Consider the following 27,313-nt stretch of genomic DNA (forward strand, 5'->3'; position numbering starts at 1 on the left):
TTCTAGTAATATATTTACACTGACAACTCAATGTCGGGTTGCAATGTGCTTTTGCTAACACTTGGTGTTCTTCTTTCAGTTTTTAAAGACGTGGCGTTTTGAGAAGCAAACTTTCTTTGCTGCTTCATGGACAGCTGCAAGCATGAACAGGACCAGGGGAATGAAAACAGCATGCAAAATTCTTGCATTCCTTAGCACAATCTTCTGTATTAGGGACCTTTTTAATTGATATGGGATGTTGAAGTTAAAGTTCTCAAAATGGAACAACTGTTAAGTGTGATTTGATCATCTAGGCAGCAGTCAGATTGCATAATCTCAAATGTGTACAGCTGTTGTGAAATTGAGGTGCTGGATTCCAGAACTTCAGTGTGTAGCTTTTCTCTTTCTTTGACTAACAAGCCACCACTAGTCTGTTTTTAAGGTTTTTCCATCAAGAAAACTATATATAACTTTACTAAATTTTATTTCTTTATTTGCCAATGAATCTTGTTTAAAAAAACAAAACAAAAAATCACTTAACTATGCACATGATGTGACCAGATCATGCAGAAAGTATTCCTCTTAGTAGGAACTCTTTGTTTTTAATGCTTGGTATGGTCAGTTTAATATTTCTGCAGCTATTTAAAAGATCCATAGAATTCTTATGACTTTAGCTTCAGCTGCTTCTGATGTGTAATTTGTTACCATCCTGCTACAAATACCATAAGTCTTTTAAAAGAGGGAGTAGAGGTTTCTGCAGCAGGATAACACGTCTTAACTTGTGGTTGGGGTTTACCTGGGCTATGCTGGTCACCAGATTACTGAGATTTGTACTGGGGTAGTAAGCTTTAAAGACGGCTTCTTGGGTGAAAATCTACCTAGGAATGCTCCCATCTGAAGGGACAAATTGCTAAATTCCAAACTGGATGGAGCATACATGCTGCTACAAAGCTACTAAATCAACCACTTAGATCCTTGTATGTTTGTTTTTTTTCTTGGTCTAAAGCAGTGGTGAACCTTGTAAAAGATGCCTCTTGTTCTGCATTTTACCATGGCCTTTTATGTTCAGAGACTTCTAAACTGTATTGACAGCATGCCTTTACTTTGTAAATGTGGTGCCAAATTCCTGTTTGCCATTTGTTTTTACTGTAGTAATGTTCTTAACAAGTCAGTACATTCCTTTGCTGAAACCATTGCATTATGAGACTTTTCCCAATTTGTCATGTGTATGGTTTCAACCTGTTGTAGTTGTTGGCAGTATTAAAATGGTGAGGAAACAGTTTAGCCTTTTTCTCTAGTTTATTCCAGCTATTTCTGGAAATGTGGTCCCGTATTATGTGCTCTGTCCACATCTGTTTGTTCGCAAGAATGAGATGCGCAGCTAGTAGCAAATAGGGTGGGACTAAGCGGAGATCTACTAACTCTTGACTACAGGAACTCTAGACAGACTGGTGTCTTGCACAGTGCTGTCTTCCGCTGCCAGCAGCTTGGGCCTGGATGGAGATCAGCAGACATCCCATGTCACTCATCCCATGTACAGGTTGATGGCAAGTCTCTAGCTAGAGTCCTAGTTCCTCACTTGAATGCAATGGAAAAACTAATGCCCAACGCCACTCAACAGTTGGTGGATACATGCCAGCTTGAATGCTTGCTTGGGAAGTATGGCACCACTACCCTGCTAGCACTTGAAACTCCTGGGGGAAGAACCTCAGCTGGTCCAAGTTATCATTACCCCACACTCTGTGCCTTGCATAACATCCCTAATAAGTGGCAGCATTCAGTAGTTGTTGTAAATGACTTGTTTTGATGGGGAAATCCCCTTCAGTTGTCAGTGTGTATCTCATACTTTCCTTTTAACCAGACCGTGTAGGATTCACTACAGCTTCACAGTGATGCCAGGAGTAGCTCACTCCATTCTTAAAACATACATTCATGCTGACCCCTCCCGTAACATCGTACGCCAACATTGTGCCACCTGAAGGAACTGTTGAGTTAGGGCCTGATCCTGCAAGGGGCTGTGCCTATAAATGCTTATTTCTTTTTTCTTTCAGTGAGACCAAGGGTGCTCAGCACTTTGCAGCCTCAGACTATTAAAGGTAAAGAGGGGTCAGGAGGGAACTTGGCTGGTTGTGTGGGTGCCATTTACAGCCAAGGCAGCAGCGACTGGAAGTTCCACAGCGTGGCCAGACTGTCACTTGGCTTGACTCTGTGGCCAGTGTGCACATGGCGCTCTTGGTGGTTGCAGTGGGAGGGGTAGGGGTGGGGGTGAGGCTGGGGGGGGGGGTGTGGGGGGGGGGGGTGCGCACGCACGCAGCTGTTACAAGACAAGGGCCAGTATGGAGAACGTAAATCAGCTGCGGCCTCTGAGCTCTACTGTGGTTCATGTTTTCAGAATCAAGAACTTACGCTCTGAGAAATCATCATTTTAAAACTGGCTAGCCCAGAACAAATGACAGCCAGCCATTCCATGCACATTTCTTTATTTTGGTTTTACTACACTTTCGTTGAAGCCATGTAAGTGATTCTCTGCAGTAAACATTGAGAAGATACAAGAAACCTTCTTGTCTACAGTAATAGCATAGACTTATTTACAAATGAGAGCAGATACAGCTCTAAATAGCAGAATGAGAATCTTTTCAAGTAACCATTTCCTCTTCATATCTGACCTGTTCTCCCCTCCCCCCTTCTAGATGTGAAATGTTTGCCAAACTCTAATAAATACAACACTGTCTCTTACTGTCCTGTGATTTTCTACAGTAGGCATCAATGAGACAGCATGCGCAAAAGTCTCAGCAGCCGCAGGTACCCTGTGAGCTGGGATCAGTACTCCTACGCTGTATGGATAGAGAGAACAGGTCTAGACTCATCAGCCTTCCAGGCTATCTAATACAGAGAGAAAGTTGGATACTAGAAATAGTCAATCAGCTGCTTAAGGCTGTAGGGACAAATTGCACCAGTTGCAGGGAACTGCAAATGTTAATTTGTCCAATGGAAGGTTTGAAAATTTCACATAATTCTTGGGGGCTTATTTACAACTGGTAAATTGGTTAGTTTCTAAAACATGAGGAAAGAGGGATTCGTTACATTTGAGTTAAAATTAATTCCATTCCATTGTCTGCTTTCAGCAATACCTTTCAGTCCATACCACTTATGGATTTTTTTGATGATTTCCACAAAATATAGTTGAGGGGTGGTTTTCTCTAGTATTCCACAAAGCATTGCTTTCACCACTTCCATTTTGGTTCATAATACATTTTTTACATGCAGCTGTGCAGAGATATGAAACTTCAGTATCAGTTATCCATTTGGTGTCCTGAAGACTACTTGCTCTTTGGGTTCAGATCACATTGGATCTCTTGTAAGCAGCAGTTTTAAAGTGCACACAGACTGCAGAGAAACTATTTTATTAAAAATGAGGAAATTACCCTGGAAATTACTGGGCTGCAGTAAGTTTAGCCTCGCTGGATGGCTTGTTCTTGGAGGCGTGCAGCCATGTGCTGGGCCGGTCTTAGAGTGTGGACTCTGAGTAATTTTTGCTTAGTCCTCTGGCTCTGCTCCTCAGAACAGTGATGCTAAGTGGAAGTCATTTTCTTTTCTTGAGGGAGGTGGCAGGGGAGAGAAAAAGTTAAATACCTTTAGAACTTTAAAATTAGGAGGCAATTTTAAGATAATCAAAATGCAATGCATAAATGTCTGCAGAATATCAATATTGAGGGCCAGATTCTGATTTACGTGAACACCAGAGCTGTATAAACATGCCTTGATCTAAATAAGAATCTGGCTCAGACAGTAGCAAACAAAGTGTGAAAATACAATGGTGGTAGTAAAGTTTACAACAATTATTCTCAATCTAATCAACCACTACTATAAGAGCTGTATTCATAGGTGTTTGTAACCCCAATACAGCGATAAACCTTCCAAGCTACTGTCATCACACAATATCTTCCTTTATGCTTAAAGTGGGTGTGCCTGTATTCACAGACTGCTGTGTGCTCTGATTGGAAAGTTGTTTTGTTTTGCAGCGAACAATGCAGAGGTGAAACAAAGTGGTTTTTGTCCTTCTGCCCTTCTGCAAGCTACTTTGTGCCTGCAGAGAAGCTGGCTGGCTGCCTTTAATTTCCCTGCTTTCCTATTCATGTGCATGGAGAGTGAAAGCTCCAAGATTGCTCATTTTGCTCCCCAGGAAACTGTTGGAGGATGCTGGCTGGATGTTGTTTTGGAGGCAGGGGGTGGACGGAGAATGCTTCAGAGATTTTCTGGGCAGTTGGTACAAACGTACATCAGAAACTGAAAATAACATTAGTGTTTGTTTAAAAACAGCATGGTGGCTAGCTAAAAGGCTGTCTAAAGCAGAACACTCTGCATAACTCATCTCCTGGACCCTCTAGCCCACTTTGGCGTACTAGATTCAGCTAAAAACCCCCTTCTACACGCCGAGTAGGGAAATCAACTGCTACAGGGGCTGGCAGGGTTTAAGTAGTTTGTTTCATGGGCTCTTCAAAAGGGTGGCTAGTGCTCACAACCACCCTGCTGTTCCCATACTATGAAGGAGGAGGAGGATACTGCCCAGATGGGGGAGGGATGTCCCCATATGGAAAAAGCTGAGAACCAGTGGCTTAGTGGTAATATTGCTGCTTACAAGGGCAAAAAAGCAGAGTTTTCCAGAGCGCGCGGTGCACTATCACTACCAAAGTCACAGTCCATTTTGGTCTATTTCACGGTCATAGGATTTTAAAAATAATAAATTTCACGGTGTCAGAAGGGCAGCTGCTGGTCAGGGGCCCAGCTCTGAAGGCAGCGCCACTCCCAACAGCATCACAGAAGTAACGGTGGCAACGCCATATCATGACACTGTCACTTCTGCGCTGCTGATGGTGGCAGCTCTGCCTTCCAAGCTGGGCTCTTGGCCAGCAGCCACTGCTCTCCAGCCGCCCAACACTGTGAAATCTGGTCCCGCACCTACAATAGCCAGATTTCATGGAGGAGATCCGATTTCATGATCCATGACGTGTTTTTCACAGCTGTGAATTTGGTAGGGCCCTAACTATCGGTGAGGAGTCAGACCAATTGTCTCCTACCCCTCACAATGTCCGTTTGGTAGTAAAAGTGGCTAAATTGTGACTTACAATGGGCTTTTAGTTCTCTGCTTGAAGTTTACAGTACCTGCAAAAGTTGGAGTTCTAGAAGAGACCACAGTCCTTGAGGTTCTCTTTGATGATGACATCTGTGACTGCGTCAAACACGAATTTAACGTTCTGTGTATCTGTGGCACAGGTCATATGACTGTAGATTTCTTTCACATCTTTTCGCATGTTGAGATCAAGGAACTGATTCTTGATGTAATTTCCTGCATCTTCAAATGTATTGGGACCTATTTCGGGGAAGGAAATAACTCTGCTGATAAGTGCTGCTGATTAGGAAGACTGTCCTAATTAGAAACTCCTCAAAGCCCATGGATCTGTGGCCAGCAGAGGAAATGTGATCCTTTGTCATGTTGTTTTGAGAGAATAAAATGCATGTTAAAGAACAGAACTGGAGTGACAGCCCTGGGCAATGACGTGTGCTTTCTACACAAAAGGTGAAGAGCAAGCAGACCTTTTTATTGGGGTGGGTCAGCCTTGTGTCAGAACCTCTTTGTTCCTACCAAATCACCCAAAGGTGGTAATGCTTAATACAGATCCTCTCCTTTTCCCAGCTGCAGAGACCTAGCTTGATCCTAATGACTTTTCCCAAGAGGAGAATTTTCTATCCATTTGTGCCTTTTGTGATTTTTCTTCCCACTAATTACTCAGGTTTGATTTTTTTTAAACTTGGGTGAGGATGATTTGGGCCTAAACACTACCATAAATGGGGGGGGGGAGGGAGGGAGGTAGAGTTTTTAGACCAACTCACCATCGTAATCTGGGAAGCAAATGCTGAGGTGGACCTTCTTGATCTTTTCCTCAAAGAGGTCCTTCTTGTTGAGGAACAGAATAATGGAGGTGGCAGCAAAGAACTTGTGGTTGCATATACTGTTGAACAGATGCAGGGACTCATGCATGCGGTTCTGAAGACAGACAAAAAGACCATATCACTTGTAAAGAAATTTCAGAGGTGGGCTGTGTTGTAAAGACCCTGCTCATTCTGGTTTCAGAAAGTAGGGGCGGGCAGGTCCTTGCTTGGTCAAACACATTCTGAAAGTTCTCCCCCCACTCAAGTTTCTGTGGCTTAACATGTGCAAGTCCCGACTCCCACTCAAGCTTGTTCCTCACACAGGCTGAGGCTCTACAACAGCCATTGCCTGAGCTGCTGCTAATTGAACTTGCTTTTTGATCTCCATAGATTTTGCAGCTGTAAAAGTGAGGGCAGCACTCTACTGTTACAGTGGTGAAGCCTTTGCTGGTCATAAAGCTGTGATGTTTCCTGTCTGTCGTAGCCCAGATAAGGACTCTATGGCTAGGCAGAAGCTTTAGACCAACTGGATTTTAAACAAAGCGAATTGGCACCCTTCCATGGTGGCTTTTTTGCAGTTTCAACAGGACTTCAATTTTCAGATGATGCCATGACTGAAAATGTACAAGGGGGGCAAATTCACTTGACTGTTAGCTCATTAGAGCAGAGGCTGTTCTGTGCAAGCACAATGGGGCCCAGGTCCATCACAAGGCCCTCCAGCTGCTACCATAATACTGCTAATAAAGCCCTCTTGAGACACAAAGTGTTGAGAGATTCTGGTGCTGAACTTCAAGTTCTCCTGGCAGCGAGGAGAAAAGTACAGACTCAAATACAGCAGCTGGAAGCCAGCAGCCAAACCAACTGCATTCCAGCAAGTTGATTTACCTTTTGTCTTTTGCAAACTCTTCTGTTCTTTTGCTGTAATAAGCACAAGTGTTGCCAAAGAGAAAGTTGTGGGTGGTTTCTATGGGAGAATATTTATCAAAATGGCCAATGATAGGAAAGTCTTGAACTGCTTGGTTAGAGATGTTGGAGGATTCTTTTTGCCTTGAGAATCCTCACATTCCTGCTCCTCAAAGCCAGGTAGCTCGGTAGCCCTACTTCTTTCTATTGCCGCACCATAGGCGGCTGGCTGTTTTTATGGGTTCTCACAACAGTTACTGGGGAGTCCAGAATGAAGGACTTCTGTCACTCTACACCCTCAATGTAAATCTCTCCTAATGTCAGAAAGCTAATGCCAGATTCCTAATTGCTGCAAGGCAGGCTCTGTGTGTGGGAAAGAATCAGATGTGAGAAGTCACTGTCTAAATAACTGAGCTGAGACCCCATTACTAAAATGATGGCCAGTTCTTGGAGTGCTGTGGGAGATGGCAGTGGGTATGTGCTCTCTCTAATGAGCCATCGCCTATGGGTCTTCCTGCAGCAACCACAAGAGGAGTTGCAGGTGCTTTAGGATAGGCCAGCCCTGCAGAAATCATCCTCTGATCACTACAGTGCCCTTCACAAAGCAAGATTGTTCTTATCCTCTGGGTTTGCAAGTCAGCTGTGCTAGGAAGATCTTCCTTGAGAAAACTAGTACACGCTGGCCCAAATATCTGCTATGGCACTATCGCAAGCCACTTCCAACGCTACCCCCTGGTAGTATGAGCACCCCGCAAACAATGGATCACAACACACCCCAGAGGCAGAGAAGTCCTATCCCCACTGTATGGAGGAAACTGAGCCATAGGGTAGATTAGGTGACTTGCCAAAGGTCACACAAGGAATTCTGAGGTGAGAATTGAACCCAAGTTTCCCATGTCCTAGTCACTAGGCATGTCTTCCTCCTTCTCTTCTTGCTCCCAAGGGCTTGAACGTGCCCCTTGCTTGTCTAGAAGGGTACCAGAGTAGACTTGTTTCAGCATCTTGTGAAACAGTCTAAAATGCTGCCCCCTGGTTTGTCCCTTCTGAGTCGAACCTCCGAGAAGAAGAGAGGGAGGAGTTCAGTCTCCCGCATCCATAGTCTCTTGTCTTCTAAAAAGAGAACTCTCCACAAGTTGTAGACCATGTTCTCTGATTTGCAAATCTCCTCCAAAGCAGTTTGTTTTAATAACCTGCAGGGCCAGGGAGCCGTTCTGCATGAATCCATCCTGAGGGAGGAAGAGAAGCAGGTGTCCTGTTTGAAGGATAACCATCTGCATGCAGGAGGGCTACTGGTGTTTAATGGGCTAGCTTCCCTCAGACGGCTGCTCATAGCAGGGGGAGAGAGTACCAGAGGCATCTTGTTACTGTTTTCTGCCTCCTCGTCGCCAGCTTTCTCTGCTCTTCACCCTCTGTGTGGTGTTTGAAGGAGAGGCTGAGAGCCCCTATGGAGCCAGCGCCCTGCCTGACTAGCAGCATCCGAAACATTCCCCACAGGCTGCACTGCTCTGATTTTTCCCTTGATGCTGTTTTTACGTGAAATGGGGGCTCTGGAGAGACTCTTGGTCAAGGAAGCTGGAGGCTGAGTGGCATGTAAGGGGAGCTGCTGTGAAAGTCCACCAGCCCTCGGTTTGGCCTGCAGGAACCAAATGACTGGCACTGCAGGAACAAGCCTGGATCCTAGAGTTCACTCTCCTCTTGTCTTCTCTTTAAGGAAGTCCCAGAGCAAGATGACCTGGACGGATGCTCTGTGGGATCCCAGCAGTCAGAGATGGATAAATCCCTCTCCCTGCCAGGGGGGGCATCAGATCACCAGTGTCTGATGGAGCTGGAGTATCAGACCCTGGGGTGAAGGAACTAGACCACAACTGAGGAGATGTGGGTTCTGTTCTGTGCTCTGCCCCACATGCCCTCCCTGTGTGAACATGGGCAGGTCTCAATCTCCCTGGTTCTTAGGCCCCAACCTGTGCAAGGGGGAGGATGATCCGTTATTTCCGCCATGCTGTTTGTCTGTTCGGATGGTCAATGCTTTGGGTCAGGGGCTGTCGCTACTGTTGGTCCATGCAGTGTGTAGCACCATGGGTACCCTGGTCTTGGTTGGGGCTGCTAGGAGTTACTGAAATACAAATCATCCTAAGGGTGGTGGTGGTCTGATTTAGGAAGGCTCTCTGTTCTTTCATCTGTTATAAACCAAAACCAGAATATGCCCCTCAGTTCTCTTTGGGCCCTGTTTGAGTGACAAATCTCAGGCATTGTTCCACAGTGAGGTGTCGATAGAGGACATTTGGAACAAATTCACAAACTAAACAGTAATAAGTTACCAGGATCAGATGGGATTCACCCATGGGATTCACCCAGGAGCTCGAATATGAAGCTACAGAGGTACTAACTGAGGTATGTAACCTAGGGCTTAAATCATCCTCTGTACCAGATGACTGGAGGATAGCTAACGTAACACCTATTTTAAAAAGGTTCCAGAGGCAATCCTGGCAATTACAGGCTGATAAAACTAACTTCAGTACTGAGCAAAGTGGTAGAAACTATAGTAAAGAGCAGAATTATCAAACACAGCTGAACACGATTTGTTGGGGAATAGTCACAGGTTTTTGTAAAGGGAAATCATGCCTCCCCAATCTCTTAGAATTCTTTGAGGGAGTCAACAAGCATGTGGACAAAGGTGATCTAGAGGATATAGTGTACTTGGATTTTCAGAAAGCCTTTTGACCAGGTCCCTGACCAAAGGCTCTTAAGCAAACTAAGTAGTCGTGAGATGACAGGGAAGGTCCTCATAGAGCAGTAACTGGTTAAAAGACAGGAAATAAAGGGTAGGAACTGCTTGGCAACAAACTCATCGATTCCATGGCCAGGAGGGACCACTGTGATAGTCTAGTCTGACATCCTGTAGTGCACAGACCAGAGATCTGGCCCACATCGTTCCTAGAGCGGAGCTGTTAGACAAACAGCCCACCGGCGATTTACAAATGGTCAGTGATGGAGAATCCACCATGACCCTTGGTCAGTTGTGCCAATGGTTAATTACTTGCACTGTAAAAATTGTATGCCTTAGTTCCAGCCTGAATTTGTCAAGCTTCAACTTCCAGCCACTGGCTCATGGTAGGCCATTCACTGCTAGAGTGAAGAGCCCGTTATTAAATATTTGTTCCCCAAATTGGTATTTGTAGACTGTAATCAAGTCACCCCTTTACCTTCTCTTTGTTAGGCTAAATAGAGCTCCTTGAGTCTGTCATTATAAGGCACATTTTCTAACCCTTTGGTCATTCTTGTGACTCTTCTCTGATCCCTCTCCAATTTATCAACATCCTCTTTGAATTGTGATCTCCAGAACTGGACACAACGTTCCAGCACTGGTCACATCAGTGCCAACTACAGAGGGAAAATCATCTCTCTGCTCCTACTCAAGAGTCCCCTGTTGATGCCTCCCAGGACGGCATTAGCCCTTCTGGCCACAGCATTGCACTGGGAGTCAAGTGAAGCGGATTGGGATTTATGGTGGACAATCTTTTTCTGTCTCTGCTTCCCAGGGTAATGAGGGTGCCCCTTGGAGAGGGGCTCCAGCTGCAGTTGGGAGCCAGGTTCAGAGTGGTGGGGTGGATCGGGCCCATCTGTGGCTGCCTTCCCCTGCATTGCTACACAAAGTGAGCAAGCAGTGGGTGAATGGACAATGATTTTTCCATCCATCAGTTATGTAACTGCACATATAAGCAGCAGAATTATGAATAGCTTTTCATGGTAAAACTGCCAACTGTTCTAAGGGATTTCTTCAGCTATGGGTGCACCTGTTTAGCTGCAGCTTGCTGCCTGGCTAGTTCTGCAAGCCATCGCTGACTCTCTGATGCACTTACGTTCGTTACAGGTGCATCACTTCCTGTGGGTTGGTTTGTCACTCAAACTTCAGTTCCTCCCTACACTGACATCTGACCTTCAGCAACCAGGGCAACCACTGACTGAGGGGAACCCTAGCCCTGTGAAGTCAATGGGAGCTTTGTCATTGACGTTAGCAAGGCCAGGATTTCACCTGTTCTGTCCCCACACAGGATGTGGTAATTCTCCTAGAGTTTCTCAAAGCTGCAGTCTTGGCCATGCTGTTTGGCTGTTGTCCTTTTTCTAGTTCCTACATAGCTACATACCTTTTAAAAACAAAAGAGGTCATCTAGTCTGACCAGCACGGGCCAGAGAACCCCACCCAGGGATTGCTGCAGTCTTGGCCATGCTGTTTGGCTGTTGTCCTTTTTCTAGTTCCTACATAGCTACATACCTTTTAAAAACAAAAGAGGTCATCTAGTCTGACCTGCACAGGCCAGAGAACCCCACCCAGGGATTCCTGCACCCAGCCCCATAGCTTGTGGTTGAGCTATCGCAGAACTTGTAGGAAGAGATTTTGATTTAAAGACTCCAGGCTAGATCCACAAAGGAATTTAGATCCTCAAACCCCCACTCACTTGCTGATTAACCCTGCATGTGCCTAAATTCCTCAGCTTCCACTGGTGGACATGTGCAAAGCCGCTAATTCCTGAGACCGCTGAGCTGCCTGGCCCGATCCTCAAGCGAGGTGTTACCCCCACCTGCCTCGCTTGCTGTGCCCAATCTTACGGTCATGCTCGGAGCACGCTCACCCACACAACATATGGTTCCGATTCACCCTATATTCAGTCACTCAGTGGTTCGAGCACTCACCTGGAAGACGTAGGTTTGAATCCCCCTCTGCTTCATTCAGAGCAGGGACGTGAACTTGAGTCTCCCCGACCTCAGCTGAGTGCCCTGACTGTCAGGCTCTGGCATACTCTGGGGTGGGTGTCTCCGTTTCTTCTGGCGAAGCTGTTCTTTATGTGGAATAGTGAAATAGTCACTGATCCGGAGAGAGAGAGAGACTATAGCCCAGGGGTTAGTGCGCCCTCCTAGGAGACCCAGGGTCCCGTCCCTGCTCCAAGGGCAATTTAAATGTTTCAGACAAAGGAGAACAGCTTCAGCAGGAGAGGTCGAGAGAGACCTGCCCTGGAACACACCTCAGGGCATATAGTTGGGAGACGGATGACAAGGGTCCAAGTTCCTGCTCCGGATTAAAGTGGGGATTCAAAGCTGGATCTCCCACATGCCAGGTGAGTGTTCTGCCTATTGGGGATGGCATCCCAACCCCGTGGGGTTACCTCACTGAGGCAATGCCAAGCCCCTGCTCTTCTACTGGCCAGCTTAGGTGGCTCCCTGCTCAGGTTGCTGGGTTCTGTCAATCCCATTCTTACCCAGCTCTCCCGATGCATCGTATAGGGAGCCTGGGCTCCTGACCCAGGGCTGAGGGTTCCACTGAGCAGCTGTTAAGCACGGCAGCACTTCGTCTCTAAGCCCCCCATGCCGGCATGTGCCCAGATAGGTTGTCTTAACGGTTAAACATCCTGGCTGCTAAAAATGTGCACCTTCTGTCTAGTCTGCATGTGTCTAGCCGTTGGGTCTGTCAGCCTTTGTCTGCTAGATTAAAGATCCTCTGCCATTGGAAACCTCCTTGCTCAGGAGCTTCCGGGCTGGGATCAAGTCACCTCTTAACCTTCTCTCGGGCAAACTAAACACACTGAGCATCTTTAGTTTCTTGCTATGAAGCAGGTTTCCATGCTTGTGGCTCATGTCTGAGCCCTTCCCAATTTCTCCTCTGAACTTTCCACGTTCACTTCCTAGTTTACAGGTTCTGAAACCGATGTGCCGATAGGGCTGATTATAAAAATGCCACGCCGTCTGTCCGGGGCCCTCCGCTTGCTTTACAGATGTTCCATTGAATTCAGCCCTATGCTAACCCTGAGAGGTAGGGGCTATGATCTCTCACTGACAGAGGCGGAAGCTGCAGAACAATTGAGTGTGTGTTTCCAGAGGGGCCGAGCACCCGCCACGCCTATTGAAATCGGCGAGGAGTGCGGGTACTTCTGAAAATCCAGGCATCCGAGATCTGCCCAAGGTCACACACGGAACAGAGCTGGGAACAGTATCCTGCTCTCATACCTCATGCTTCAACCACAAGCCCATCTTCCTTCTATTGATTTCTCATGCCCTCTTGAAGGCAAGCCATTGGGCAGCCCCACTGAAATATCCTTTGTCTTAACCAGCTACGGGATGTCACTGTGCTACTTGAATTGGTTTTAGTTGCCAGCTGCACTGGCTGGAAGAGGGGCATTTATTTTCAGACATGAGTTAATCTGATGTCAGGCAAGTGCTATTTGCTTCCTGGATTTGCATCAGAGCAGCACAGTGTAAACCGCGAGCTGACGTTCAAGGCTCTTCATGGCTCTGTTGCCTGCCTGCACCTCCCTGTGTTCCGGGCAATGCAGGCACTTCACACCAAGCAAGTGTCTGTGCTGGGGAGATGCTATTTTCTTCAAATCTGGGTGGTGGCTCTCAGATGTCGCCCAGCTGAGCTGGGAGTTTTGTCCGTTTCCTGGTGCTCTGAAAACGGGGAGAGCAGCTGCCCAGCTGTGCTCTGGTGACAGAGGACAGAGGTCTCAGTGCCATCAGCAGCTAGGGATTGAGAGAACATACCACTTCATCATCCTCTACCAGCACCATGTCGTAGGCGCTGAGGGCTCCACAGAAGATAATGCAGGTCACGCCTTCGAAGCAGTGGATCCACTTCTTGCGCTCTGACCGCTGTCCTCCCACGTCAAACATCCTGTGGAGGGAGTAATTCTGCTGTTGTTAGATAGCCCCTTCCCAACCAGAGCACTGAACACAGAGGCAGTCGCAGCACCCACCGCAGAAACCCAGCCCCTGCCCGGTAGGATGTGGCAGCTCTGTATATGAGTGCAGAGGGCCAGATCCTTAGCCGCTGCCAACTGACAGCGCAATGGCGCTCTGCAGATTTACACCAGCCAAGAAACGTGCCATTTAGGAGAGGATGTAAGGAAGATTATCCCAGCTGGAATTTGGCCAGGATACCTGGGTCGGTGATGCCACCAAAGGGGAGAGGGTCACACGTGCGCCTATGCTCACCTGAAGTTAAGATCTTTGACGGCGAACTTGGTCTCTATGATCCCCGTGGTCTTCACTCGAGATCGTAGTACATCCTGTTCATTGGGCAGGTAATCCAGGGCTGTGATCCGATCCAGCTGGTTCAGGTAGCTAGGCAGGAATGCAGAGAGCTGTTGGGAGCAGCCCTAAGGGATCGGGAATATAGCTATCGTGCGTGGGGAAGGAGGTCTGGGGTAAGGGGTTATCAGTGAGCTAGTAATCATAGGAGAGGACAGTGGGAAGGTCCAAGCAATTCTACTAGCCTGAGGGAGAGGAGACTTCTTTCTAGCCCAACTGTAGAGCAAGAAAATCTCAGTTCATGACTAACCAGGGTCAAAACGTGCACATCCCTTCTCACCTGCATTGCAGGAGCACCTAGGAGCGTGGGCCATGACCCCCTTGTGCCAGGTGCTGAACACGCAGGGTCTGCTATGATCCAAAGAACTGACCATCTAACCCTGAGACAAGGGACAACCGACAGAGGCAGACAGGTGGACCCTGCTGGGGGGAGGTGATAGAGCAGCTCCGTTAATGCTGTGGTCTGGAAAGCCCGTAACCTTAAGTTCCAGCATCCACAGTTGCTCCTCCATCCTGCTGTTGAATGGGACGGTGCAGCTGCCGCAGCCTGCGAGGGAGCTGCATGGCAGGCCGGGGTTTATTAGGGCAGAGAGTGGCCACATTTGGATCAGCAGCGTGAAAAATGACGTGTGTTCCCTGCAGCATTGCCTGCAATGTGCCCACGCCTCCGCTCTGCAGCCGTTGTGCCAGGCCACGGCTCTGGGCCCTTGAACTATGTTTAACTAACCTGACGGGACAAGTTGCAATGGTGTTGACACCAGCCTGTGTCTAGTAACCACTGTCTTCGGTGGATTTACGCTACTGTGAGCAGAAGCAGCATTTGGCCCTGAGGCTCATTGGCCTCAGATAGTGCAGCCTGTATCGTGCATGAGACAGATTGGTGGCCTGACATACCCTGGCATGTGGCATCAATTAAGGGTACAGGAACTAGGCTGAATTCAGCATCGCTTGGTTGGCTGGGTTTAACAGGGTTTTTGCGCAGCGTCAAGTAATGGTGATGACGAGGGGCAGGCAGCCCCCCTCCGGCAGGCAGTGATAGTCACGTCAGTGGTGTTTAGGGGCTTTGTCTGACGCAGTAGCACTATCCAGGCCATGGGGGATAATCCCCTGTGTTCTCTCTCTCACCCGGAGCATTCTGGGCCAAGTGGGAGCACAGAGGACCTCACTTGTTACACAGTGAATTATGAGCGTGCATGCAACTCGATGCTTCAAAGCCATTCTGGTCTCTCTTGCTTGTCTTCTAACGCCCTTTAAGGGGCATGTACCCTTCCTTTGATGGACAAGGCTCTCCTTGGACTCAGTGCTAAAACTTCCACTGGCTTCAAAGGGAGCAGATTGGCCCCTTTACCTGGAATTTCTCCTTTCCTTCCCCTTGGCTGCTGGTGAAAAGCTGAGTCCAAGTTGCTTTACGTGGCAGTAGAGGGGGGTGGTACCTGCTCCATAAAGACATCAGTCCCTTCAGCATCAGCGAAGGGGACGATTCAAGGTACTAAGCTCCAACGATGGATGAGCCCTCTGTGTCCCAATAAGTGCGTGCCCATCCCTGGAGGGTCTCGCTGTCTGGCAGGTGCTTTTCCTAATGATTGGGTCATAGGGACAGACTTACTAGGAAGCGGAGTCGTTGAGCTGGTACTCAGCTGCTCTGTCAAAACAGGCCTGGACTCCCGCATCTTTCCACAGCTTTTTTATACAGTCTACTAGCTCCGGGGGCATGGTGCCCTCCTCGATGGAATCTGCCAAATTGCACAGCTGCCGCCCATCATCCTGTAAGAGACAGAGCCGGTGAGCAGGCTGGGGCCAGAGATGGGTGTGAATGGCAGACCTGCTTTGGGCCCATCTGAACAGGGTCATGTTTTGTGGGATTTTAATCTGGATTTTGAAATTTAAATTCCCCACTCAACCCTGCTGATTTTCAAGAACAGCTTCCCCAGAGAATGTGGGGAAACATATCCAGAATCCTACCGGCCCAGGAGTGGGGAACTCAAGCTGCTCCCAGAATGCTTTCCTTAACCAGTAGACGGCAACACACCATAGCAGCGTGGTGCCTGAAACAACGGAAAACCAAACTCCTCGTTCCTCTGCGAATAATGAAAGGAGCAGGACACTCATCTCTAGACTCTCCTTCCCCACAGCTCCTTTCTCCCACACTTGGAGGTCTTGCCCTTCCTTTTCGATCTCCTCCCCTCCGAATCTCCTTCCTTAGAAGTTTTTAAGGTCAGGCTTGACAAAGCCCTGGCTGGGATGATTTAATTGGGGATTGGTCCTGCTTTTGAGCAGGGGGTTGGACTAGATGACCTCCTGAGGTCCCTTCCAACCCTGATATTCTGTGATTCTATGATCTACATCGCGAGGAAGTGGAACCAGACGACTGCCACTTGCCCACCGAGTGGCTTCTAGCAGGCACTAGCAGGAGTGAATGAGACACACGGGCTCTGTCTACGCCACAGCCTCCCCATCCTGGTAGACAAACTTGAGCAAGCATGCTAAAAATAGCACTGTGGATGCTGCAGTTTAGGCTCGGACTAGCCCCCGACCTTAGACCCAGGGGGTCAGATGGGCTTGGACTTACACAGCTAGCCTGAGCATCCACACTGCTATTCTTCACACACTAGCTTGAGCGAACACCAGTGAACCAACCCCCACTTGTCCGTCCGTCCGTCCCGTCCCCGCCCCCTCGGGGGCTCAGAAGGAACAAACTTCCTCTCAGCAGCAGCAGCTTCTCCCAGGACTCCTGCATATCACTGGGAACTGCAGGCATTCGAACAGACGAACACGTGGGGACCACCCGCTCCTCCACCTTCCCCTGTCCAGGGGCCAATCAGATCTTCTAGTGGTGGCAGGGGCAGCGTACTGACCCCTCGCCCTGGTTCGGCATAATCTATCCCCAGCGTGGACATGGCTCGGATGATGGCCAGGATTGACTGCAGCACGTTGCCATAGATGATGGACTTGAATTCCAGGCACTCTTCTTCTGTGTAACCGTCTTGGTGGATAATCCTGTGGGGGGAGGGGAATAAAACACAGCTGTTAGCAGGGATCACAGCCTTGCTTCCCCTGCCAGTCCTCTCCCTGCAGCACAGATATTGGCCCCTTGCCCCCCAGCCCAAAGGAGAGGCAGTGCAGGGACCAAGGGTGATGTCGTGGTGGGAGTCTGCTATAGACCACCGGACCAGGGGGATGAGGTGGACGAGGCTTTCTTCCGGCAACTCATGGAAGTTACTAGATCGCAGGCCCTGGTTCTCATGGGAGACTTCAATCACCCTGATATCTTCTGGGAGAGCAATACAGCGGTGCACAGACAATCCAGGAAGTGTTTGGAAAGTGTAGGGGACAATTTCCTGGCGCAAGTGCTGGAGGAACCAAGTAGGGGCAGAGCTCTTCTTGACCTGCTGCTTACAAACCAGGAAGAATTAGTAGGGGAAGCAAAAGTGGATGGGAATCTGGGAGGCAGTGACCATGAGATGGTCGAGTTCAGGATCCTGACACAGGGAAGAAAGGAGAGCAGCAGAATACGGACCCTGGACTTCAGAAAAGCAGACTTTGACTCCCTCAGGGAACTGATGGGCAGGATCCCCTGGGAGAATAACATGAGGGGGAAAGGAGTCCAGGAGAGCTGGCTGTATTTTAAAGAATCCTTTTTGAGGTTACAGGGACAAACCATCCCAATGTGTAGAAAGAATAGTAAATATGGCAGGCGACCAGCTTGGCTTAACAGTGAAATCCTTGCTGATCTTAAACCCAAAAAAGAAGCTTACAAGAAGTGGAAGATTGGACAAATGACCAGGGAAGAGTACACAAATATTGCTCAGGCATGCAGGAGTGAAATCAGGAAGACCAAATAACACCTGGAGTTGCAGCTAGCAAGAGATGTTAAGAGTAACAAGAAGGGTTTCTTCAGGTATGGTAGCAACAAGAAGAAAGTCAAGGAAAGTGTGGGCCCCTTACTGAATGAGGGAGGCAACCTAGTGACAGAGGTTGTGGAAAAAGCTAAGGTACTCAATGCTTTTTTTGCCTCTGTCTTCATGAACAAGGTCAGCTCCCAGACTACTGCACTGGACAGCACAGCATGGGGAGGAGGTGACCAGCCCACTGTGGAGAAAGAAGTGGTTCGGGACTATTTAGAAAAGCTGGATGAGCACAAGTCCATGGGGCCGGATGCGCTACATCAGAGAGTGCTAAAGGAGTTGGCGGATGTGATTGCAGAGCCATTGGCCATTATCTTTGAAAACTCATGGCGATCGGGGGAGGTCCTGGACGACTGGAAAAGGGCTAATGTAGTGCCCATCTTTAAAAAAGGGAAGTTGGAGGATCCTGGGAACTACAGGCCAGTCCCTGGAAAAATCATGGAGCAGGTCCTCAAGGAATCAATTCTGAAGCACTTAGACGAGAGGAAAGTGATCAGGAACAATCAGCATGGATTCACCAAGGGCAAGTCATGCCTAACTAATCTAATTGCCTTCTATGATGAGATAACTGGCTCTGTGGATGTGGGGAAAGCAGTGGACGTGTTGCTCCTTGACTTTAGCAAAGCTTTTGACACTGTCTACCACAGTATTCTTGCCAGCAAGTTAAAGAAGTATTGGCTGGATGAATGGACGGAAGGTGGATAGAAAGTTGGCTAGATTGTCGGGCTCAATGGGTAGTGATCAATGGCTCCATGTCCAGTTGGCAGTTGGTATCAAGTGGAGTGCCCCAAGGGTCGGTCCTCGGGCTGGTTTTATTCAATATCTTCATAAATGATCTGGAGGATGGTGTGAATTGCACCCTCAGCAAATTTGCAGATGACACTAAACTGGGAGGAGAGGTAGATACGCTGGAGGGTCGGGATATGATACAGAGGGCCCTAGACAAATTGGAGGATTGGGCCAAAAGAAATGTGATGAGGTTCAATAAGGACAAGTGCTGAGTCCTGCACTTAGGATGGAAGAATCCCATGCACCGCTACAGACTAGGGACCGAATGGCTCGGCAGCAGTTCTGCAGAAAAGGACCTAGGGGTTACAGTGGACGAGAAGCTGGATATGAGTCAACAGTGTGCCCTTGTTGCCAAGAAGGCCAATGGCATTTTGGGATGTATAAGTAGGGGCATTGCCAGCAGATCGAGGGACGTGATTGTTCCCCTCTATTCGACATTGGTGAGGCCTCATCTGGAGTACTGTGTCCAGTTTTGGGCTCCACACTACAAGAAGGATGTGGAAAAATTGGAAAGAGACCAGCAGAGGGCAACAAAAATGATTAGGGGACTGGAACACATGACTTATGAGGAGAGGCTGAGGGAACTGGGATTGTTTAGTCTGCAGAAGAGAAGAATGAGGGGGGATTTGATAGCTGCTTTCAACTACCTGAAAGGGGGTTCCAAAGAGGATGGATCTAGATTGTTCTCAGTGGTAGCTGATGACAGGACAAGGAGTAATGGTCTCAAGTTGCAGTGGGGGAGGTTTAGGTTGGATATTAGGAAAAACTTTTCCACTAGGAGGTTGGTGAAACACTGGAATGCATTACCTAGGGAGGTGGTCAAATCTCCTTCATTTGAGGTTTTTAAGGTCAGGCTTGACAAAGCCCTGTCTGGGATGATTTAGTTGGGAATTGGTCCTGCTTTGAGCAGGGGGTTGGACTAGATGACCTCCTGAGGTCCCTTCCAACCCTGATATTCTATGACTGAAATGTGCCAGCTTGGCCCCTGCTTACTCCTAGGCTGGAATGCCTGCTGTTTTCCTGGCATAGCTGACTTTCCCCTTGGTGCAGAGCTGAGGAACCACACCGCTGAACACTATGTGGGAGGGAAGCGGCTTGAGTGGCATCTGCTAGCAGTTTCTCACAATGTGTTGCCCCATGCAGGGGAGAAAGGGAGTTCCTTACACCCCATCTGCCTCTGTGCTGGCATGCAGCCTAGCTCACAATTGGGCCAGTTGTGATCTACACAGGTGCCTTGCAGCCAAGCCCAGATGCAATGAGAGAACTCCCTCCATCGGCTGGCTCCATGAAGATCAGGGTACCAGCTTTGAAAGGAAAGCGGTCTGAGACCCATGGCATGGATTAGCTCACTGGCTCCTGGACTGACCACACATGGCTCTGCCTATGATAGAGCCTCAGATTCATAGGGGAAGGTCAGATCGCATGGGACCTTCTGCAGCTGGACTCTGCTGATGCATAGAGCTCACTTGCTCCCTGTGTAACTCCGTGATGGTTTGTGTTCCCTGCCCCCCACCCCTCCCGGGGCTAACGTCAGTGACACAGCATAGCAAGGAACAACGCACAAAGGGGGTGTGGTGGTTTCCTCCTCCTTTGTGCCTGGAGACTTGCAACCTGGTGTTTGGTATGGCTGGCCATGAACTTGCCACCAGTACCCCACATGCCAACAGTTCACATGGGATGTTCCCATACTCCAGCCACTCCCTGGGACGTTCCACAGGGCACAGGTGCGGAGATGCTAGATCTGCTGTCTGTCTCTGCCGATTTCCTTGTCTTGAGGTGTGTGGGAGGAATGAAACTTCCACCCCCACCCATCACTTGTAACTGAGATGGCACATGAAGAGACCCCAGCTGCTGATCAGTTCGTGCCTCGAAGCAGAAGAACTGGGCACCTTTTCCTGCTTGCCAGCATAACTGCAGATGCTATTTTTGAGTTGGTTAATCCATTTTTATTAATCTTGCTAAGCTATGGCCAGATGGGAGGCAGCCTGGCCCAGCAGCAGTGTAGGGGTTAATCACACTATATTCATGCTCAGATTAGGCTCCTACAAGGAAACTGCCTTGGGCTATGTTCTGGGCAGCTGACCCTCAGCCCTACCATGGTACTCACTTCATCTGTTTGACGATTGTGCTCTTGCCTGACTCCCCGGCACCTGGAAAAGAGCCCGAGGAAACGTTTGAGTGCCAGCATTCAGAAAGAGAGAGACGCGTGCGCCTTCAAGGGGACAGCAGCTCTGGAGCACTCAGATCCTTGGGCACTGGGACCAGCGTAAGGACCTGGATCCGCAGCGCTCAGATCCAGCATCTATCCTGCACTTCACTCCTGTCCCCCCTGCACCTTTCTCTGAGGCTGGCCCCTCAGACAGTGCAGCACGAAAGGATTTCTCCAGTGCAGGGTTATTTAGTGGCATATTAATGTGGATCAAACAGGTCAGTTGATCCGGGCCCTGGGCTCCCAAGAGCTCATCAAGAGCCCAGCCCAGGGAAAGGCCTTGTTTTGAGGGAGTAGTCAAAATGGGTGTCTAGGAACCAGGGATTGAATCTGCTTTTGCAGAACCAGCTGGACTCTCCCCTTCAGCGCCCCCCCCCCCCGCGCTGCTAAGCTCCCCTCGCTGTGCACTGATGCATGCCTGCCCTGAGCGGGATGAGCTGGGCTCTGGGAAGGGGGAGGCGCACGTGGGACGGCCGTGCTTCCTGCACTGCCGCTGTTCCCCGGCATTGAGCCAGTCCTTGGAAGGCTCCGTGCCAGCCAGCTGCAAGTCACACAGGCCTCACTGTGTGGAAGCTGGGCCAGGTGCTTCTAGCCCAAACCTGTCTCCCTGCCCAGGGTTCAAACCATCTGGTGCCCCACAGGGTAGGGGATGAGGAAAGAACTGGGCAGGTGTGGTCTAGAGATGAGAAGGCTGAGGGGGGAACATAACATATGTAAAGGTGGTTACGTAGGGGCCGGTGATCTATTGCTTTCTATGGCCACCGAGGGCAGGACAAGTAGCAATCCGCTTACTTGGCAGCCAGGGAGGCTGAGGTTGGATTTTTTAGGAATAACTTTCTACCTGCAAGGCAAGTTCAGCGCTGGAACAGGTGGGTTCGGGAGGCCGGGGGGCTTGAAAATAGGTTATAGCCATTGGGGTGGGCCTGCCTCAGCATGGGAGGATGGACTAGGTGCCCTGTTGAGGTCCCTTCCAGCCCTGTAGTTCGATAAGGGTATCTAGCCTCCACTACTTGGCTGCCCTAACTCTCCTGTCCCAGCTCTTGCCTGGATGCTTGGTATTCAGATCCTTCACTACTCTCACACCTCCAGGATCCATCTGCCAGAGCAATACACTGCAGCTTCCATCATCCTTCCACACCCCTTTGCCTAAGTCTGCAAGCGTCCCCCTCCATCTACCTAACCTCCCTGCAGACTATGTGATGCATTGTCACTGAGCCCTCTGCTCTGGCTCCTATCCCACCTGCTCCTCTCAGTACTGAGCCTTGCTGGTCTGGTGGATCAGGGGAACCTTCCAGCCTCCATCCACCCCTGCAGTCAGCAGGGCCTGAACAGTTTTCTCAGGCCTAGGGAGACCCCCCTGTGCCTTGCTCATGCCCCCTTTTTATTCCTCAGAGGCTCCCCCCTGGCCCAACTCATTTCCCTGGCCCAGGAAGGCTGGAGATCCCTCCCTCCAGAGCCCATGAGCAGTGCTCAAAGGCTAGCCGCTGGGGGGGGGGCACTCAAGAGCTATGTCCCCGGCTGCTGTTGGCACAAAGGACCTGTCATTGCTATGGGGTCAGGGGACCTAGTTACTCCATAAGCCCCCCATCAGTGGAACCCTATACAGCAAGCCAGGCCCATGTGTCTGTCATGCTGGGACCATCATACTGTGCCCCAGCAGGGTAGAAAGGACCATGTCGGGCAGCCTGAACTCAGCCTGGAGCTGGGATTCCCTGCATGGTAAGGGCCTCAGCCCTTGGGCATATCAGCCCAGCCCCGCGCTTTGCTTTTCTTAACCTCCCCCTCCTCTCTACTGCCTCCATTCTCATCGCCTGCCCTTCAGTTCTCGGCTGCAAGCCCCGGGCAGCGCCTCATCTTATCGTTTTAAGCAGCTTATTCCAAACCAGGAAGCTGCTTAGAATTAGGGCCTAATCACACTGATCCCAGCCTCCCTGCCGTCACCTGGATGAACCTTGTGGTGCTGCACAGAGTCAGGCGCAGGCTTCCTGCCCCTGCAGTGCGAGCAGCAAGGCAGCCGCGTTGTAACCTAGAACTCCAGGGAGCATTCACCCCAGGAGCTGCAAAGGGTGGCTCTGGGCTGAGACGGCCCTGCTGGCCTCACTTTTCTTCTAGGAGCCGGGTGGGAGGCTGGGTTTCCAGCAGGGGCTTCTACCCTCAATCTCAGTTCTCCGCTTAGGTGCCATCTTTCCTAAACCCTCACCAGTCACCCTCTGGAGCAAGGGTTTATTCTGCTGCCTTCACACTGGCACGGTTCTGATGCAGGCTTGGAGTTCTCTCCAGGCACGGGGGGCGAGCATAGGAATCACAGAGGGTGGCTTAGGGCACCCTGGGGTGCAGACCAGGACTGACCCCCCAGTGATGAGTTCCTGGGTGGAATGGTGCAACCTGATGGCCCCTCAGACCATTGTGTGCATCTAGTCTGAGCTGCTGCCACGCCCAGGCCAGAGACCTCAGCCAGACATTGCTGCATTGATCCCATCTCTTCATTGTGAGCAGGAGCCTTTCTTTCAGGAGGAGACATCTGATCTTGATTGGAAGAGGGAGGTGGTGAATTACCCTCGCTGATTGTGACACTAAGCAGAGATGGGTTGGAGGAGCCTGTCACTGGGGGGTTTCCCCCCACCCATGACCATCCAGTGGCCTAACCTTCACCCTAGCACCTGCTCCCTACCTTCTGCATCTCCTGTGTCCCCTCCCTGGGACCTATCCATCCCTTACACCTCCCCCACAGCTGCATTGAAGAAGACACTTGGGCCCCTGCTGTGACCAAGCAGGGCCCCTTCTAGCTGACTTTATGTGCACACTTGTAAGATTTGGGTGCCCCAGACTTTGCCATGTGCCAGAGTGAGCAGCAGCTTCACTGGGCAGCACAGGCCCAAAGGAAGCTGTGCTCTGAGCTGGAGCCCAGGGGAAAGGAGAGGGGATGCTGTAGGAGAACAAGAGCAGGCTGGAGAATCCCGCTCCATCACGGCTTTAGAAGGACTAAACCGTGCGTGCTCTCGGCATCTCCTAGCAGGCTCCCTTGCCTCAGCAGTGCTGGGCTGACGGTGAGACCTGCCCCAGTATTCTGCTGTTTGCAGTACTCCGCTCATGGTCTAGTGCCTGTAAAAGGGCTGAGAGAGGCGCCCAGCCCAGCAGTGGGATCCCCCCATTCGCTTCAGCTTGCAGCTCGGAGATCAGCAGGATTGTGAAGCCTCCAGCTGGTGACTCGGTAATGCAGACTCGGAGCACAGGCCCTTCTGCCACTGGGATATTTGGCTAAATTGAGGCTTTTAGTAATCGGGTAAAATCAGTGTGTTCAGAAATAAAGTCCAGCCCTTTCTATTCACGCTGCTTATGAAGTTTTCTACCAACAAGCAGGTAACAGACCCAGTCGCCATCACCCTCTGCCTTTCTCTAGGCTAGAGCTCTCAAAGCGCTTCATCAGCGTCTAACGAGCTGCGGTTTGATCCTGCCCTGCTCACCAGAGTAGCTTTGCTGCCTGATCCAGCCCTTGCACCTCCCCCACAGTATGCGGGGGGGGGGTAGGGATAATACCCCCACCCTGCTTCACAGACCGGGAATCTGTGGGCCAAACAGGGAGGCTGCAGCAGAGCTGGGGCTAGAACCCAGGTGTCCTGATCCTCTGCCCTATGCTTCAGCCACTAAACTCTCACCTGAAGTGAAACATGACATGTACGTCTTTGCTTGTCATTTTTGGCCAGAACAATGACTCTCTGATCAATTCCCTTTTCACCCATGGCCCTTGGTGAGTCACCAAATCAATCCAAAGTGCCCCCACCCCCCGCCCCAATGCTGAAAGACCCAGGTATGTAGTTACCAAGTGGTGACACCAGCCACAGCATTCCTATTTCCAGCCCTACCGCCCCTTCTGGAAAATCACAAATAGATTTTAATCCCTACTGAGGTGCTGCCCCCTTCACCCAGGCTTCTCTCAAGAGGGTGTTTGTGACCTCTTGTCACATCCGATTGGCTGAGAAATCTCTGTATCCCAGCTAATCGCTTCAGTTAGGAAGTCATCAAGCTAATGAGAGCCCATCTGGTGCTACTTAGGAACGGATCCTCCTCTCAGTTGGAAAAAAACGAGAAAAACAACAAAAAACCTAGGGTGACCATATCTCTGAACCCACCATGGACTGAAACAGCCAGACCAAGCCCTCCTGCCCTGGTCCTGCGCTGCATTTCATGCTCCCTCTTCTCTTTCTTCTGTCTCCCATCCCTTGACCACCAGCAGATACTGCCATTTTCTAATCCCTTCACATAAACTGATTTCCTCAGGCCCAGCAACAATAACCCCAGTTTCTCCTTTCTTGCCCCACCTCCCCTAGCTTGGCATCACTACGTCTCATCTCGGGGTTGCCTTCTTCCCAGGCACTGCTTAGCCAACAGAGAACTACAGGTTAACCTCCCCCTCGTACCCTGCATTCATCCTGAATCACCAGAATCCCCTGCTGGGCCATTCTCTGCAGACTGCACATTTATTACATGCATGGAGACCAGCTCTGAGTGGTACAGAACCACTTCTCTGCCCGCTCATTTCTGGATCCACCTCTAGGAGCTGAGGGTGCCCCAGGCAAGCTGCAGCGTTGCCCAGCTCCCATGCTTACCTAACAACAGCAGCTTGACTGTCTTTGCCTCCTTGTCTCCATCTTCCTGGAGTTTCTTCTCCAGCTCCTTGGACCTTTTGGCAAGTTCTTTATCTTCAGCGCTCGCTCCACTCCCCATCTCAGCGTCTTCCTCCTCTAGCTCCTCTAACTCCTCGAGCTCCTCTGTCTCTTCCAGCTCTTCACCCTAGGTCACTCACCCTTTACGGGGTGGGGAGAGAGAGAGAGAGAAAAAATATATCTCTTTGCCCAACCCCGCACAGCACCAGAGAAGGGCCGCACGCCGCAGGCTGGCTCTGGAGTTCCACGCCGGACAGCTGCTGGCCAGAGACTGCTATGAAGGCAGCCTGGGAGCCCTTCACCTTGCCCCTCTCCCTTAATTCCCCATGGATGACCCACTTTCTGTCCTACGGATTGGGGACTTTTTATCTCACCATGTGACCTGGGAAATCCAATTAAATGAGCCCAAGATGGCAAAGATTAATGCCTGGGAACAGAGAACACTGGACGAGGCTGCAGGTGGGGCGGAGAGGTTCATTATGTAAGGGGGGAAGGGAGAGCGACCCCCATCCTGCAAGCACACGAGGGAAGGAATCCCGCTGCTGCAGGGGCCCTGGGGTGTGTGACTTGGGGGGCCCCAGGTCAGACCTATAGAGCTGGAGAGCTCTAGATGAAAAATGTCAGCCGGGGCCTGCTGGGTAAACCAGCCTTCTCCTTGCTGTTGCTCCAGATCTGGAAGAGGCTGTTCAGCAGCCAAGGGGAACAGCCAGCACCCTAGCAGCTGGGGCCCTAGTACCACGGCGATGGGTGCGTTAGAAATTCATCGATCGTTGGCTAACTAGTAGTTTGCACACTTTATAGCTTCTATCAGCTGAGCTCCTTGCCCACCCCCGAGGCTCCTGACTCCCCTCCATTCCCCCCCACAGGTTCTTTGGGTGCCATTCTCCTATTTCAGGGACTCCTCCCCCATGCCAGCAGCTCTGTGTGTCCCCCTCATTCCCCTTTCCTCCCACGTCCTCCATTCCCCACTTTCCCACCATGGCAGGGACTCTGTGCCCCCATTCGCTCTCCAACATATGCCAGTAGCTCTGTGTGCCCCACCTCCCCCATACCAGGGTCCTCCATTTCCCACCCCCAGCCAAGGGCTCTGTGTGCAGTCCCATGCCCCTTCAGTCCCCCAGTCTTATTTCTATCTAGGAGATAAATAATTCAAGGGGTCACATGTTAAAATTTCTTGGGAGGATGGGTAGAGCTGAGCTAGCTAGCAGGGGTTGTGCTAGAAGGTGGCAACACCAACTGGTTCTTTGATCTATAGATGATGGCAGAAGTGGTTGAAACTGCTGGGTCTGCTAACCAGATGAAAGGGTTCCAGGTGTTCCCTATTTTTCCCCTTCTGGTTGCTGAGTTTTCACCAAAATCCACACTGTTCTGCCCATGAAATTCCATTCCCTGAAATTCTGGAATTGGTCGGATGCAGCATTCAAATGTTATCACGTTGGAAACGTACTAACAGCCAGACAAACACCAAGAGCTTCTCTACACAGGTTGGTCCCCGTCCGTCCCCCCTGCCCCACACACACACATTAACTATTGTTTTGGATTAAAATGGCCAGTGTCCGTCTGACACAATCTGTCTTTTCTTTTCTTTTTCTTTTTAATTATCTGGCCACTTTTTGCAAATTGGCTAATCCATTTTGCAAGTGGATTGAGTCCATTTTGAGATGAGTTAGTCCAGCACAGGTCTGTGTGGACATATCTGTATTTTGAATGAACAGTTCTGCCTCTGGCAGTCCTCCCACTACTATCCCACACTGCACTGTTTTGCATCTGGATTGGCCTGTCTTTTTACCTCCGTACCTTCTACTACTCTGGCATTGACTGGGTGTCCCCTCCCAGTTTAAACACTGGCTTGC

At 50.0% G+C, this 27,313-nt stretch overlaps 2 protein-coding genes across 2 annotated transcripts in view; one reads left to right on the top strand and one right to left on the bottom strand.

Annotated features, from left to right (window-relative positions):
• GNAI3 (G protein subunit alpha i3) overlaps nucleotides 1-1,258 on the top strand; it is a 53,588-nt gene extending 52,330 nt beyond the window's left edge. The window contains exon 9 of the mRNA XM_073320293.2: nucleotides 80-1,258. The gene's annotated coding sequence lies outside the window, so the exon portion shown is untranslated. The remainder of the gene's footprint in view (nucleotides 1-79) is intronic.
• A 3,901-nt stretch (nucleotides 1,259-5,159) lies between these two features.
• GNAT2 (G protein subunit alpha transducin 2) lies at nucleotides 5,160-25,521 on the bottom strand. The gene is made up of 8 exons (XM_073320361.2): nucleotides 25,404-25,521; nucleotides 20,695-20,737; nucleotides 16,749-16,890; nucleotides 15,500-15,657; nucleotides 13,798-13,926; nucleotides 13,348-13,477; nucleotides 5,872-6,025; nucleotides 5,160-5,350 (listed from the first exon to the last, which is right to left on the bottom strand). Exons 1-8 carry the CDS (start codon nucleotides 25,519-25,521, stop codon nucleotides 5,160-5,162), a joined length of 1,065 nt encoding a protein of 354 aa, XP_073176462.1.
• Between the last annotated feature and the right edge of the window lie 1,792 nt (nucleotides 25,522-27,313).

Source organism: Lepidochelys kempii, chromosome 21 (assembly GCF_965140285.1).
Source record: "Lepidochelys kempii isolate rLepKem1 chromosome 21, rLepKem1.hap1, whole genome shotgun sequence".
NCBI lineage: Eukaryota > Metazoa > Chordata > Testudines > Cheloniidae > Lepidochelys > Lepidochelys kempii.

Excerpts from the sequence above, each read along its gene's own strand:
- GNAT2 (XM_073320361.2), bottom strand. The coding sequence starts at position 25,521 with ATGGGGAGTGGAGCGAGCGCTGAAGATAAAGAACTTGCCAAAAGGTCC. Across the intron at positions 16,891-20,694 it reads ACAATCGTCAAACAGATGAA|GATTATCCACCAAGACGGTT; the intron begins GTGAGTACCATG and ends CTCCCCCCACAG. Across the intron at positions 13,478-13,797 it reads GTCAAAGATCTTAACTTCAG|GATGTTTGACGTGGGAGGAC; the intron begins GTGAGCATAGGC and ends CTCCCTCCACAG.